This window comes from Vanacampus margaritifer, chromosome 9, assembly GCF_051991255.1.
Source record: "Vanacampus margaritifer isolate UIUO_Vmar chromosome 9, RoL_Vmar_1.0, whole genome shotgun sequence".
NCBI lineage: Eukaryota > Metazoa > Chordata > Actinopteri > Syngnathiformes > Syngnathidae > Vanacampus > Vanacampus margaritifer.
The window spans coordinates 22,452,394-22,468,411 of record NC_135440.1 but is presented as its reverse complement, the minus strand read 5'-3'; the positions used below and the strand labels follow the sequence as shown (position 1 = coordinate 22,468,411).

The 16,018-nt window shown below is 35.9% G+C and overlaps 1 protein-coding gene across 2 annotated transcripts in view; it reads right to left on the bottom strand.

The window, feature by feature from the left end:
* grik3 (glutamate ionotropic receptor kainate type subunit 3) overlaps positions 1 to 16,018 on the bottom strand; it is a 105,248-nt gene that overhangs the window by 45,155 nt on the left and 44,075 nt on the right. For both annotated transcript variants that reach the window (XM_077574855.1, XM_077574856.1), the window contains exons 2-4: positions 6,302 to 6,475; positions 4,800 to 5,057; positions 4,502 to 4,683 (exon numbers count right to left, since the gene is read on the bottom strand). In XM_077574855.1, coding sequence (XP_077430981.1) covers positions 4,502 to 4,683; positions 4,800 to 5,057; positions 6,302 to 6,475 — 614 coding nt within the window. The remainder of the gene's footprint in view (positions 1 to 4,501; positions 4,684 to 4,799; positions 5,058 to 6,301; positions 6,476 to 16,018) is intronic.

Here is a 16,018-nt window from a genome sequence, read left to right as displayed (position 1 = left end):
GCAGTAATTCTGTTGTAGTTTTTGTGTTTGTTTTTTTTTAAATCACCGGGGAGGACACACTTTTCCATTTTCTTCCGTCCAAGCGGCAGACGGAACTTGAGCTGACAGATGCATGTTGATGTGAGCGCGTGCAGACATTTTGATGGCACCGTGGCACGACACAAAAGGCTGTGAGTGTGTGTGTTATAGCGACACGTACTACACTTGCTAGTGTTGTGATGTTGAAAGCCTGTTTAAAATATAATAGCATCAGAGACACTTTGTCACACGTATACACGCACACATCTGTTGTGCCGTCAAAGTCACATTACACACAGACTGAATGTCCCGCATTGCACTCGTTGTCTTAGATTAGGGCGACCTTTAAATTTGGCTGCAGTTGTGATGTACGCTGGCTGACAACACGGAAGTGCACGAACTTCATTTCATGTTGGCTTTTCAAGCAAGGCTTTTATGTGGTCTCTTGGTGGAACCAAAGGTTCCGTTAGCAGCAGCAGCTTCTCAAAATATTTAGTTTGTTAGCCAAATGAGGAAGAAAAAATCCTAAAAACAAACAAACAGAATTAAATTTCAACTTGTGTAAAATTTTGACGTTACCTGCAAGACGAATAATTCATATTTTATTCCTATTTCTTTGCAGAGTTTACTCATAATATTGCAAAATTATTCTCATAAACAAACAAAAAAACAAGATTTTCAGCTTAAATTAATTCTTGCAATATTGTTGTTGAAAAGCTCTTGCGACTCGTTTTTATGAGAAAATAAATATAAGTTGATTTGCTTCTCAAGAGTCCTTTTGTTAGGATTAATGTATATAAATTTACCCCATAATTTCTCTTTTAAGCATTTATTTTGTGAAGAAACTAAAAGGGAGTATGACTCATGCACCTTCATCTTCAAAAACAAAAACTGGAATATTTTGCGAATGAACTTTTGAAGCTTTGACTTTGAAACTTTCAGCGCTGAAGAAAAACATGTCTACATTATTATCTGCACGATGATTTGTATCTGTGACTGCTTTGAGGTTGCTTTTGTGTGTGCCCCCCTCCCCTTTAGAACAGCAACTGCTATGTAACTAGTGAAAATCCAATGAAAGAGAGGGAGCGGCAAAGTGTGTCCAGAGCGGAAAAAATACTGTAATCTGGGTACACACTCTGTCTGTTCTCCTCGCGAGCAAAAATAATATGAACCTCTTGTCTTCCTTTCTGATTTGTTGTTTATTAAATATTTTGGGTTGCCTGAACCTGACACCTTCTGACCTCTGCGCGCTGCTTTCACAAACATTTCATCACCTTAAAATAATCAAATGACGAGTTTGTATTTACATCACTAGTGGCAAAACTTCAAAATGACTCGTTGATTTTCCCACCAATTTCAAAGATGGTGGCACACCAACACTTTTGCCATGAAGGAGAAATGTGCCTGAAAACCTCCACTCGATTTGTTGTCTTTGTAGAAGGGCCACGAGCGGATTTACGTCAACTTCCATCCCAATAACTTGGGGAGGAGACGATGCGTTTTGTGAGACCTTAACGCAAAGTGACAGCAAACTTAATGGAGGAGGGGAAGAGGATATCTACAGACTCACTACATGATTGTTTATGTCCTCGGCTCGCATTCATCAATCCATCCACTTTCTACACAGCACTTGTGAGTCATGACTTGGGTTGGAACTAGGCTTGAACATCTCCTATAAAAGATGATTCAATATTTATCACGATATATGATGCTATATGATTAGTTCATTTTAAAGTGGAACGACTCAGTTTGATGCAATTCATTTCTTGTCATTTTACAATATGAATCAACTTGCCAGGACTGTAAATGTGTTTGTATTTATGTGTATATAAATGATGGGTGTCAGGCGATTAAAAACTTTAATCGTAATTAATCAAATGATTTCAATAGTTAACCCACGATTAATGGCCATATTTATATCTGTTCTAAATGTACAATATTGTACAATATAAGTTTTCATACTCTTAACATAAGTGTATTTTTATTTTTTTTTTACTAATAGAAATATGGCTGCATCATTTAGTCATAAGTGATACAGTAATTTCATAATTCATAAAATTTAGTTAAAATGAAAAAGATGTACTGTAAAAAAAAACAAATGTGATCTTGATTTGTGTTGTCATTCTTCTGCCACTAGATGGCATAATTGCATTTGTACGACATTGGTGACAGCTCAGTGCATTTTCATTTTCATATTAAGAGCTATTTAATGTTTAACACGAAATAAATTGTGAAATTCTGTACAATTTGAAATTAACGTGGACGTGTCTGCTGCAATGGGACCGGAATTCTCCCAGTTCAGGCTTTCCAAGTAAGGGCAGGTCATTAATTGCACGTAAAAAAAAAATTAAAGGAACTTTAACTCAAAATTAATGCACTCATTTTGACTCCCCTAATATAAATACAGTATATCAGGGCTGTGTACAAATAGGTGGAAATATTTCTTAGCCAGCTTATGCTTCGATCTGTACACCCATTAGCTACAGCTAACGCCTCGCTGATGGCCGGCTAATGCTGTGCTAGCAAGTAGAACGAAGAAAGGAAAACTTGGATGCCGGGCCTGAGAGACAAACTAGCTTAGTGCTAGGTAGCATGAGACTAGTAGCAGTTTTAGTAGTTAGTAGCAGATTTTTGGTGCAAATCTGAGCTCTACTCGGGTGGCTGGAACAGATTAATGACATTTTCATTTATTTCAATGGGGAAAGATGATTTGACATAAAAGTGTTATGAGTTGTGAATCTGTAGATTATTTCTAGTGGTGGTGGTTATTTTGAACTAGTAAGGAAATACCGTATTATAGAAATGGAATAACACATGTATATTACATGATAATAAAGCTCCAAGTGCGCTGGCTTTCCTGCAACAACAAAAAAAACAGGACCGCAAAGAGACGGATGCTCTCGAGCTTCATCATAAGCCACTATCATTCTCAGGAAAAGCTGTCTTATTTCACCTTATGAACGTTGGAGAGCCAATTCCGTTGCTGTCTGTCAAGATCAGTGAAGGAAATGAAGAGGAGGGACAGGCGAGGGTGGCGGACGTAGCTTGTTTTGCTCAAGCCAAGGGGCAGAGGTCATGTTGCGGGATGAAATATGTCAAGTGACACCAAAAGCTGTCAAAACCTCCGCTACCAAATACTGCAGGTGGCAAAAGTACTCATGTACTCTATTTGTTATTTTTTGATAATTTTGCTGTCAAATTGTTATTAGTCAAATTTTCATATCTTATCCCAAAAAATATTTAGATAAAAAATTTAAATTTGTCTTGTGGATTGAAGTTTTTAAATTAGTCTTTCTTTCTTTTTTTCTTTATTTGTTTATTTATATGTTTTTATTTGGGGGGGGGGCAAATGTGCAACTTATTCTTGTCCTTTATCTTGCATTTCTATCATTTTTTAAAAATCAAATTTGGATTTGTTATTTGATTATTTTTTGTCATATTTAGTTTTGGGGCAAATTTGGATAGTTTTGTCTAAATGTAACGTTTGGTATCCATTTTTTGTCACTTCAAAAAAAAACATTTTAGTTACATTTTTTGTTCGTTGTTGATGCACTTTTTTAAATATAACTTTTTTTTGTCTTATTTTGGTAGGTGTCAAATTAAAGGTTTTCAGTCACATTGTGGGATTTTCATATAAAAAGTTTGGTGTTTTTTTGTTGTTTATTTATTAGTTTCCTTGTCAAGTATTTATTTTTAGGTTAAATTTGGAAAATATTGGATCGATCGGTTTTTATAAAGCATGTTTTGAGATCCATTTTTCTTCTTTATTATAATTTTTTTTTACCGGTAATCTAATTTTGACTTGCTTCTTGCCATTGATTGAAGTTTTATTTTTATTTTTTTTGTGGATATTTTTTTGTTTTAAAAATAGTTTTTGCTGTTTGTTGTGCTGCATTCTCTCTCGCTCTCTTTCTGGATTGTGCCCCTCGTGTGATGATGTTGAGCTTTTTGTTTCTCCCAGTAAATTGTGGCATTTTTCTCGGTAATCCTTGTTGCTTTACTCTTTCCCCTTTTAATTGCTTTTTGTTTGAACTGTGTTGCTATTCTTCCTACTTAGTTTTTTTTTTTTGTCTTATCCCTGTACTTTGTGAATTTTACTATTTTCCCCTACTCATCAGTTGCTTGCTGTTTTTTTTGTCAGTCTTTTATATTTGTTCGTTTACCTACTTGTTTAATAGCTGCGTTTTGTACTTTTGCACTTTATATGAACTCAGCTCAGTTTTATTTATGGAGCACTTTAACCTACTTGTCAGTAGCACCTATTTTATTTGGAATAAGGACTTTGAGTAATTCCTTTTTATGCTCTGTTGGCTGTTTTGGATAGATAAAAAAAAAAATCATTACAATAGGGAGTGAAAGTAAAAAGTCATAATAATAAATTAAAGGAAAAAAAAGAAAGTGTACCTAAATAGAGTGACAAAGTATTTGAACTTGACTTCCTACCACTGCCAAGACATAGACATGGTCAAAGGTTGAGGCCGACCTGCTTGAGGATCTGCGCGGCCATTTGGTGACTGCAATCGAAGATGATGCGGAACTCGCGGCTCCTCTTCATCTCCTTGAGGAGCGGCCTGGTGTCCTGCGTGTCCACGGGCAGCTGCCGGATCTTCAGCCGGATGTTGTACCTGGACGGCGCCATGATCAGTTCCTGGAGTCTTATCAGTCCTAAAACAGACACCGACCACCGCCATTGGTGAAAGTGGACACCTGCGCAATGGCTTGACTTTTGATTCAAGATCAAACTGGATCTCATTCATTAGTTTGCGGTCAAGTTGCATCACCTGTGCTGTCGTCGTAGACCACGGTGGCCGTTTTCCATTTGAGGAACTGCACCAGGTCCAGGATGGCGTAGCTGAGCGAGGAGTAGTCCGGGTACAAGTTGGCGTAGAAGGTGTCCCTGTTGTCCATGGGGTGATGCTTCCAGCGCACCTGCACGTGCGGCACCTCCAGCGCGTTGCAGATGGACTGCACGGCGTTGGACGAGGAGCTGTGCGACGGGCCGAAGATGGCCACCACGCCCAGGGACAGCTGGTCACAAGCTGCCGGAAAGAGTCAGTTCTTTGGTGACGTCACGCGGGATGACCACAGAACAGGAAATGCAACCGTGAATTCTGTGCAGAGAAATCCTGATTTGTTTTGATATATTTTCATAATTGCCTGAGAATTTTATTTTTTTTGGGGGGTGGGGGGGCAGATTTTTTATTTCTTAAATTGAAAAAAAAAAAAAACATTTTTAGTCACATTTAGGTAGTGTAAAAAAAATTTTTTTTGTCACATTAAGGTAGTTTTTGACAAAAATTCATAGCCTTATGACAAATTTCCCCCCACATTATTTTTGTCAAATTTGGATTAGTTTTGTTGTTTAGAACGTGTTTTTTGTCTTGCATGGGTTTCTTGATTTAAAAAAAATTAATAAAAAATTTAAATGCAATCGGACTGTTATATTTTCATTTTTTTGTCACTTCTGTGCAGAGAAATCCTGATTTATTTTGGCATTTTTTTGATAATTGCCTTAGAATGTTTGGGGGGCAAATTTTTAGTTTCTCAAATTTAAAAATCATTTTTTAGTCACATCTAGGTAGTTTTTGAAAACAAATTCATAGATTTTTGTCAAATTTCCCCCCCAAATTTTTTCGCAAATTTAGTTTTGTTCAATTTTGTTTTGTTTTTGTCTTGCATGGATAATTTTTTTGTGTGTGCACGACATTTTTATAGTTTTTGTCATTGTTGGGTGTGAAATCCTGATTTTTGTGGCATGTTTTGATACTTGTCTTATTTTTATGCAAGTTTTTAGTTTCCTTCTGAAATTTAGGTTGTTTTTTGTGTGTGTGTTTTTCAGTCTTTGGCGATTAGGATAGTTTTGTTAAAAATTTTATAGCTATTTATCTTTTCTCACATTTTTATTATAATTTTTTTGGTCAATTTTGCGTAGCGTTGTCAATTTTTTGGGGTGCCTTTTTAGTCACATTTTATTATATTTCATGTGAAATTTGTGGTTTGGATGTAAAATGTTGATATTTTAATAGTTTTGGCAAAAATTTTCCTTCTTGGTCAAAATACGTTTTAGCTTTCAATATTTTATATTTTTCCCCAAGTTTCCTTGTCTTTCAAGTTTTTTTTTTGTTTGTTTTTTTCTGGTCAAATTTTAGGTTTTCTTGTCAAACTCGAATAGTTTTTGCCAGTTTTTGCCAATTTTCCACATTTGTAGCACGTTTTTGGTCAAAAATTGTATTCAAATTGTGTTGTTTCAAGATGTTTTTCTCATTTTTCATTGCCGACTCACCTTTCCTGGACGCCTCGAAGCTGTCGTAGATATTAATCCTCTGAATGTCGTAGGTGAGCGTTGTGTTGGGCAGCAAAGTCCTGTTTCTGTTGATGTTGTTGACGGCAAACTTGAAGGCCAGCTCCTCGGCGCTGACCAGGGAGACGGGTCCATCGGTTTGCTCGAAAATCCCGCCTGGGTAAAAGCATTATTAAAAAAAAAAGAAGAAGAAAACAAACACATTAGCATGGGATCATGTTGAAAAAGCGCCGGACCTCGTGCGACTCAATGGAAGGGAAAATGCGGAGATAAATACACTCGGAGTCTTTGAAGTGTGAAGCCGTAATGGATTAAAGGACCGTGTTGTGTTCCATCTATCAAGTGGGCAAAACATTTTAGTCGCCCGCCTCGCCGCTAACGTGTCCTTTCATTTCAACACAAAAAGTGGGAAAAGTAACCCGTCTGCATGCACACTTTCACTTGTCTCCTTCTGCGGTAGATATTCAAAACACAAGCGCATACATCAATCATCATGGAGAATTCTTGGAAAACTGATTTATTTATATTTATATTTATTATATTTGAAGTATGAAGTTTCATTCTTTACATTCTATTTAATTGTAGTGATGCTCCATGTTTTTATACAGCACACTATTGTGGAGTGCTACTTTTCTTTATGCTAGGGGTCTGGTGGCGTCGTGGCTAAGCTAGCGCAGCGCTACGCGCGCACGGCCCATTGGAACGCCGCGCATGAAAAGTAATGAATCCTTTCCATTTTGCACAAGGTCTAAATCTCGTTAGAGTACATTAAGTAATTGGCGGAGTATACACTAATTTGACTGTTAAAGAGGGCAGAATGCGCATTTCTCAGAAGCACTTTAACAAATTTGATCAGCTCCTCGCAAAAGGAAAACCCTTTTGGATAATTCGCTTTTTAGCGGAGCTGCCATTAGTTCAGCGCGCGAGTATCGTTCTGCGAGGGACTGGTGACTAGTAGACATTCCTACTAATGGAACCACTAAACTCCGTGTCTGACAGGAGTTACGGTAATTAGTATAGGAGTGGTAAGTAGTAAGACAAAATACACTTTAAATTGTTCATTTTAAACGGACACTGCTAATTTGGGCCTTATGATCAGTGATATTGTTCCTTAAAATAGACTAATGGAAAAATAATTTCATGTAAAAACATATAATGAATATATTTATTAATAATTATAAACTGATACTGCTAATTTTAGCATAAAGCTGGCACTCTTTCTTTTTTTTAAGGCACGATTAATGACCGCCCCTTACTTAGAAAGCCTGTACTGCTGGGGGAATTCCAGTCGCAATGCAGCAGACAACTCCACGTAAAAATTTTGCAGTAATAAATTGAATAATAATGCATATATTTGTGGAGACTGGGGTCAAGTTGTATTTTACAATTTACTTCAAGTTACTTCATTTTAATAGATGGCTCTTAATATGAAAAGAAAAATGCACTGAGCTGTCACGTCTTACAAATGCAATAATGCCATCTAGTGGCAGAAAAATTACCTCAACACAAATCAATATCACTCTTGTTTTATACCGTACAATACATCTTTTTAATTTTAACTCAATTTTATGAATTATTCTGAAATTACTGTATCACATATGACTAAATGACGCAGCCATATTTCATATTAGTAAAAAAAAAAAAAAAATTCCACTTATGTTAAGAGTATGAAAACAAATATTTTATTGTACATTTAGAACAGATAGAAAAGTTTACCTAGTCCACTCTGTCGTGGTGTCATCAATGACTATAAAAAATGCTTAACATTAGCAAAAAATGTCCACCCTGTCAGCAAGATTATATATTTTGCTGATTGTGTGCACACTGTCTGTAGTTATTTATTTATTTATTTTTAAGACTTCTTAATACAATGGAAAATTGGAAAATGTACGATTTTTTTTTTTTTGACGGGGCGTGAAAAGGACTTAAACGCACCCATGATATGAATATAATAATATGTACTTTTTTTCAGCACTGATAAGCAGCACACGGTCTACAGTGACCCAAACTATACAATATCATAGACAGAAAGTGACGTGCACAGGCCTCGAAGGGACCAATAATGGCATGCGGTCCCACGTCCAAAAGTGACATTTTAGCCCGCAGGTAGCGTCGGAAATAAACAAGAAGACAAACCAGTCCACGTGTTGAGCGAAGGCGTGCACGCTCCGCTGTCGTGCCTGCGAGCCCCAGCTTAAGTCGGCTCGCTCTCAATGGCGCCGGGTACGGATGAAAACGCTTATTTTTAACATGCGTCGACTGACTTCACAGAGGAGAGACGCGAGTGACGGACGGAATGACGGCTTGCCAAACGCAACGACGCCTCGGGTTGTTTTGCGCTTTCGCTTTCATGCTGCCTGCTGATTTTGTTTCATAATGTTTACCGCTACAACTTTTGGATCCTGTAATTTTACTCAAGTCGCTAGAACAGGGAACATATTGGATGGGGATTTTTTTTTTTTTTTTTTTTTTCAAAGCACAAGACACTTTTTGGGTACTTTTGTGTACTGCTGTTAATGGCACGCGCATGAATGTGTGTGTATACTTTATAATTCTTGCATCAGGCTGAAACCTCATATGTTAAAATTTGGTAACATTCTTATATAAAAAAAAATAGAAAAAAAAAGTGTGCTATTGGTGATTTCACGCATGTAGTTGTTATTTTTACAAATTATTTACCAATCTAAAGTGTTGAAATTCTCTTCAAGGATGTAATGTGTTAATGACCTTCTAATAATTATTGCAAAATTCCACGATATGGTGAAGAATCGGCAATAGATGAACGGTAAGAAATATACATGATGCATTGAAACAATGGTAACGATAAAATATTCGTGTATAAATCATATTATTGGACGTATGTTATTTGCTTTAAAGAAAAAACTCAGCTGCATGCTCTGAAAACAACATAAATATTTTTCTATTTAATAGCGAGTTGAAAAATAACAAAAGAGGCCTGTAAATCATGCATCCGTTTACAATCTTATTATTAGTTTCAAGTATGCACAAAAGGACATTCACTGACGACTTTCTTTGTCCGTGTTTACCTTCAGGGCTGTCCAGACTCTTTTCACCGAAGGCCACGTACAGAAAACAGGAAAACTACAGCGTAATTACTATGTAATAACATGTCACATGTTTATTATTATGTGCAGATAGAATGCACGTACATTTTAATCTCAGTCTTCTCTACATATGAGAGTAATAGATTTTAGTATTCTTAGTAAGAAAAAGCCATATTACTGTGTAATTACTATGCATTAACACAGCTGTTTTGTGTTTTGTGAATTAATCTTTTTTTAAGATATACAACAGTTCTCCTCTCTGTTTGTGTATCTCCTTATATTGTATTTGATCTCGCTAATCTCAAGAAACCTCAATGTTCCTCTTTAATTAATATGTAATAACACATGTGGCACCATTTTGATCCCATTAGATTGCGCAACTGTACCTAATAAAGTCTCCAGTGACTTTTATAGTTGAGTGTAATGTTATTCACCATCCTGCCAGATTTGTAGTTTTGGAATGTGTATTTTATGGCTGGAAATGACACAAGAATGTTGGGTTATTGAAGAATGAAAATTCGTAACACAATATTTGGTCTCATTTCAAAGGATCTTGTTAACTTATATAAATTCTAGCATGTGAGTTTGGTAATATGAATAATTTGGGGTTTAACTGTCATCTCCAGAAATGTTTTTTGTCATATTTTTGTTTCTTGCCTATACAGTGGCGTACAGTATGTAGGCTCCATTGAGCTTGTTAGAGCAAACTGCCAGTGCAACTATCTCATTATGCTTGTTTTTGTGTTTGGAATCCCCACACTCTGCCCCTGAATAGCTTCCTGTCTCCCCCAAGTCAGACAGCGTTCGCTTCCACAAAAAAACAAAAAGAAAAACAGCACAAACAAAGACAAAGCGCTAATCGGGTCAACGTTTACAGCCGATTCTAGGAAGACTGCAGTTGTCCGTAGTTATTTGTAACAACACAATAACAATAATCTCGACAGCCCCGCATGAGTCAATTTGTTAGCTTTAATTAACGATGGCTATCGTAAAAAAGGAAATTAAAAATCACTGCTCTGGTAACAAAGCTAGCTTGTTAATCTGCTCAAATGTTTGAGTTACTAGCTGTCATTCTTAGCACCGTGCTCACACCTGTCTGTCAGATATGAAGCTAAAACGCCACTATGTTAGCGTTAGCATTGGTATTAGTATTAGCAACAGTGTAGATGTTTCCTCTGGTGTTTTTAATTAATTTTTTTAGTTCTCTGGTGAAATAAAAAAATTACTGCTTTGGGAACAAAGCTAGCTTGTTAATCAACTCAAATGCTCGAGCTACTAGCTTTCATTCTTAGCACCATGCTCACACCTGTCTGTCGGATATGAAGCTAAAACGCCTGCATGTTAGCGTTAGCATTGATATTAGTATTAGCAACAGTGTAGATGTTTCCTCTGGTGTTTTTAATTAATTTTTTTATTTCTCTGGTGAAATAAAAAAATGACTGCTTTGGTAACAACGCTAGCTTGTTAATCAACTCAAATGCTCGAGCTACTAGCTTTCATTCTTAGCACCATGCTCACACCTGTCTGTCGGATAAGGAGCTAAAAAGCCACTATGTTAGCATTAGCATTAGTATTAGCAACAGTGTGAATGTTTCCTCTGGTGTTTTTATTTTTATTTTTTTAGTTCTCTGGTGAAATAAAAAAAATGACTGCTTTGGTAACAAAGCTAGCTTGTTAATCAACTCAAATGCTCGAGCTACTAGCTTTCATTCTTAGCACCATGCTCACACCTGTCTGTCAGATATGAAGCTAAAACGCCACCATGTTAGCGTTAGCATTGGTATTAGTATTAGCAACAGTGTGGATGTTTCCTCAGTTTTTTTTTTTTTTTTAATTTCTCAAGTGAAATTAAAAATCACCTATCTGGTAACAAAGCTAGTTTGTTAATCTACTCAAATGTTCGAGCTACTAGCTTTCATTCTTAGCACCGTACTCACACCTGTCTGTCAGATAAGGAGCTAAAAAGCCACTATGTTAGCATTAGCGTTTGTATTAGCAACAGTGTGAATGTTTCCTCTGGTGTTGGCCGGTTCGTGTTAAAACAAACACCTTCCTCAAATATACGTGCGCTACCATCTTTGAATGTCAGCTGTTGGTCGTTAGTGGAAGTTACGAGTCGTAGTCGAAGACGGGCATTTTTGGGGAAATGAAATAATCGGTAAGGCATTCATTTTTTATTGTGATGTAAAATAAGTTTTAATTTATGTAATTATGTTTTGGGATTATAGATTGTGGAATACTGTACTTAGTTAACTAGTTAGCATTAGTTTTAGCATTAGCAACAACATGGATGTTTCCCCTTCTGTTTGACACCTTCTGGTGAATTAAAGCTGAGTCTGACCACATATTGTAACAATTTATATTCTAAATAATACATAAATATAGAAAATCCATAGTCTCTTACAAAATAGTTCATTTCTGCATTTTGTTAACTATCAGTGGGTTTGGTTTTGAGGAAAAACGTAAAAAAAGAAGAAAGAAATTGCCCGTTTTCTCCAAATGACCTTCCATTTTTATGTAAAACCCTTCAAAATGCTTGCGGCTCAAAAGTTGCCTTTCAGTTACCACAAGTAATACAACGCGATATTCATCACTTAAAAAGCTTAAACTGCAGCTTTGCATGTGTTTTGCCACGGATTACGACGCTCATTATTAGTTGTAAGACTTGAAGGCATTCGCGGCTACATTGACTTGATGCCATGAATTAAACATGAAATGCATTCGCCCAGGCGTGACAACAAGAAAAAAAAGATGTCGTTATTCGAAGTAAAGAATGTGTAGTGAATGCTTGTGGTTTGCTTCCATTTGTCTTCCAGGCTGGTTGATGCCGCTATCGTCGTCATTCTTCTGCTAATGGCGTGTTTAACTTTGTGCTGCCACGGCCGATTGACGCAAATAATCGTCGGCGCAAATGATCGACCGGCATCATTAACAAACTACATGAATCTAACTAGCGTATTTCCGCGTTTATTGTTGCCCGCAAATTTTTGGGTGGTGAACTTAATGTAGTGGAATCAGGTAATAAAACCCCCTGTTTTTTTTTTCTTCTTCTAATTGAGGTGTGGTGTTTATTTATTCACCCGGCGATTAGCTGAGATGTGCCTATTTCTAAAGATTTTTTTTTTCTCTTTTAAAGATAGTACAATCATATTTTTTATTGTTCCTGCAATCACGTGGCAATTAAATGAGGTATGGTCTCTATCTTCATCTTTTCAATTGAGATATGGCATCTACTCGGTCGGTCTTGAGTGAATAGTGTCTGAATGAATTTATAAACAATATATATATATATATATATATATATATATATATATATATATATATATCCACCTGAGTGTGGTGTCTATTCGATTAGAGGCAGAACAACTTTTCCCCTTTTTTTCTTTGATCTAAGTTATTTAAATTCTGCATAATTATTCACCTGGTATTATATTGTGGTATGGCATCTATTTTTTATTCTATTAGTGGTGGCTTTGACATAATACCATCTGAATTCATTTATAAATAGTGTACATTTCTCTTTTTGACTCAGCACAAACCTATTCTTGTCATTTTCTTGTGACCGAAATATTTAGGATTTATCATTTTTATTCAACTAGCTATTTTGTTGAGGTATGGCATCCATTCATGCAGATGTTTTGAGGAAATGCAGTATGAATTAATTAGTGTGTTTAAAGCAGAAAAACTTTTCTCACGCTTTTTTTCTGTGACCTAAATTATTTAAATTCTGCATTATTATTCACCTGGTATTATATTGTGGTATGGCATCTATTTTTTTATGCTATTAGTGGTGGCTTTGAGATAGTACAGTCTGAATTCATTTATAAATCGTGTACATTTCTCTTTTTGAGGCAGCACAAACCTTTTTTTTGTCATTTTCTTGTGACCAAATATTTTATGATTGATCATTTTGAGGTACGGCATCTCTTCAAGCAGATTCTTTAAGGAAATGTAGTATGAATGAATTTAAAAACAATCGATAGTTCTCTCTGTTTTCAAAGGAGCGCACTATTCAATGTTTTTCAATTTCTGGTGACCTAAGTTACTATTTATCATCATTATTCATGGCGTAATTTCCTCAGGTACGGCATTTTTTATTATTATTTTTTTACTATAAGGAAATCAAGTACAAATTCATTCGTAAACGGTGGATATTTCTCCCATTTTGAAAGCAGCACAACCCGATTTGGCTGTTTTCTTGCATTTTATAAAGAGTGGCCATGAACAGTGGGGGAGAGCACGTTATCCTCGCACATCAGTCGTGTAACGCAACAGGAAAGCAAGAGGCGAATAGAAGATTGCGAGTTTAAATATAACCCAATGCTTTGAAGCTATCACGATTGGAAATGATAGAAAAATGATTCAAGAATGAGTTCTTTTATGGTCTAAAGCGACACATCAGGTAGCAAAACTGCATGGTGAACGTCGGCAGCTTTTACACAGGGTCATTTATTATCATATAAATTGAACACGGGTCCCAGCCGTTTTAATTATGTTCCACGCCGACGTTCCACTGAGGGCGGAGAGGCGCTCTTTATTTATTTGATACGATTAGTGGCGCTCATTGCGACGGCCGATAATGTCGCTGTAGCTCCTCAGTCAGAGTCCTGTCAGGTAACAACACATTTGTAAAATCTAATTTTATGCTCAAGCGCTTCTGCTTCGGCAATTTAATCGCAGCTATCGCTCGGCCGCCGACCTCCGAGTAGCACCACCCCCCTCCCCTCTCCTGTCTCCGCCCACTCTTCCCAGCTTCGTGAGGTGTTTGGATCTCATTATCGTTGACAAACATCCGCACGGGATAATCTGTCAGGACACCCCGGTCGTGACACGGGGTGTCGGGCATGCTTCGAATAGAAAATGACTGCTAAAAAAAATATATATATATATATATATATATATATATTTAAAAAATATATATAAAAAAAAATATATATATATATATATATATATATGTATATGTATATATATATATATATATAATAAAAAATAATAATAATAAAAAAAGGAGAGCAAAAAAGGATGTCAAATCGGTAAAATTACCGAATGAACAATACTGAGCTCTCCAGAAAAAAAAGAGGAAGAAAAAAAAGAAAAGAAAATGACTCCTTTTCTGATTATAATGAGTACATACACGCTGTAACGTGACAGGCAGAACATTTAAATGATCTTACACTAGTTGTCATAAAGTACAATTAATCGTGTAATTCACCTGTTGTCATTAAAATAGTAAATTGGTATTCAATTTAACAGAGAAGAGTAAATTGAGACGAGATTCGGAATGGAAAATGGAATTTTATGAATTTTCCATGTGAATTTATTCTGTAGGCATCAACAGGAATTTAAGAAGCTTGGCTCTTATAGGAAAGAAATATAGTTGGTGAAAATATATCTTCGCCTGTAAAAAAATTGAATAATAGATATTGAATCGATTTTTCTTTTCGAGCCTCATATTGATTCATAAAACCATGAATCAATTATTTTGATGCGTCTTTTTCCCCAAAAAATTGAGTCTTAAAAAAATTGTATCTTAGTGTTTTCTTGACATGTACCGTTCACATGAATTTAAAAGTATTTTCTTTGTCTGGTCGGTGCTGGATTTCACTTTCCTTTCTTTTCTTTGGTCCTTCCTCGGGTCTCCTGACGGCCTCACGACTCTGGCTGGAAGTGTTCGGTTTAGGTGAACGGTATGGGATTTTTTAATAGGTTTTAGGTGAACTAATGAATACACACACACTCGCACACACACACATACACATGCAAAAAAAAAAAAAAGAGAGCAATGATGATGACATGTCAAATCAGTAAAATTACCGAATGAACGATACTGAGCTCTCCAGGAAAAAAAAAAATATATATATATATATATATTTTTTTTTTTCTTACATTTATTAAAGACCTCTTATTGCACTTTAAGACAATTCAGAATATTTTTAATCAGCAAGGATAAATTCTAATTCAATACAGTACTTGCAAATATAAATTTAAAATATTCTGAATCGTCTTAAACGCGTGTTACTTTCAACGGTGCGTGGAGGTTTTTATTCATATTTAAGAAGAATTGATGTTAAATAATTAATGTCGGATTGAAGTGAAGTGAATCGAATCGTAAAAAAATTGAAATAGAATCAAAAAGAACTCTTGTGACTCGAAATCGAAGAGATTGAGGAAATTAGAATCGGTACCCAGCCCTATTAGAACGATCTTAACTAAAACTACCACATTTAATACAAAATTGATACATATTTGAATATGAAGAGTCTGTTGCCTGAAAAGAGGTTTTGCTTGAGAAGCTTGAGGGGATGTGCTTTTTATTTATTATGTTGAATGGGGACCTTTTTTTTTGTGTGTAAGAAGTGAATGGCTCTTTCCATTCAACGTTTTGAATGGGATTTTGTTAATGTACTCGGACGGGGGCGGGCGGAGGCCTTTTTTTGTCCATTTTTGAATGGGTTGAGTCTTTTTTTTGTCGATTTTTAAATGGGGTGAGTCTTTTTTTGGTCGATTTTTAAATGGGTTGAATAAAAGGGCTTTTTTTTTTTTTAATTCTTGATGAAATAATTCATTATATCATTCAATCTCATTCTGAAACATTTCAATCCATCTGCTGTGGAAATGCCATGTTGAACTGTAT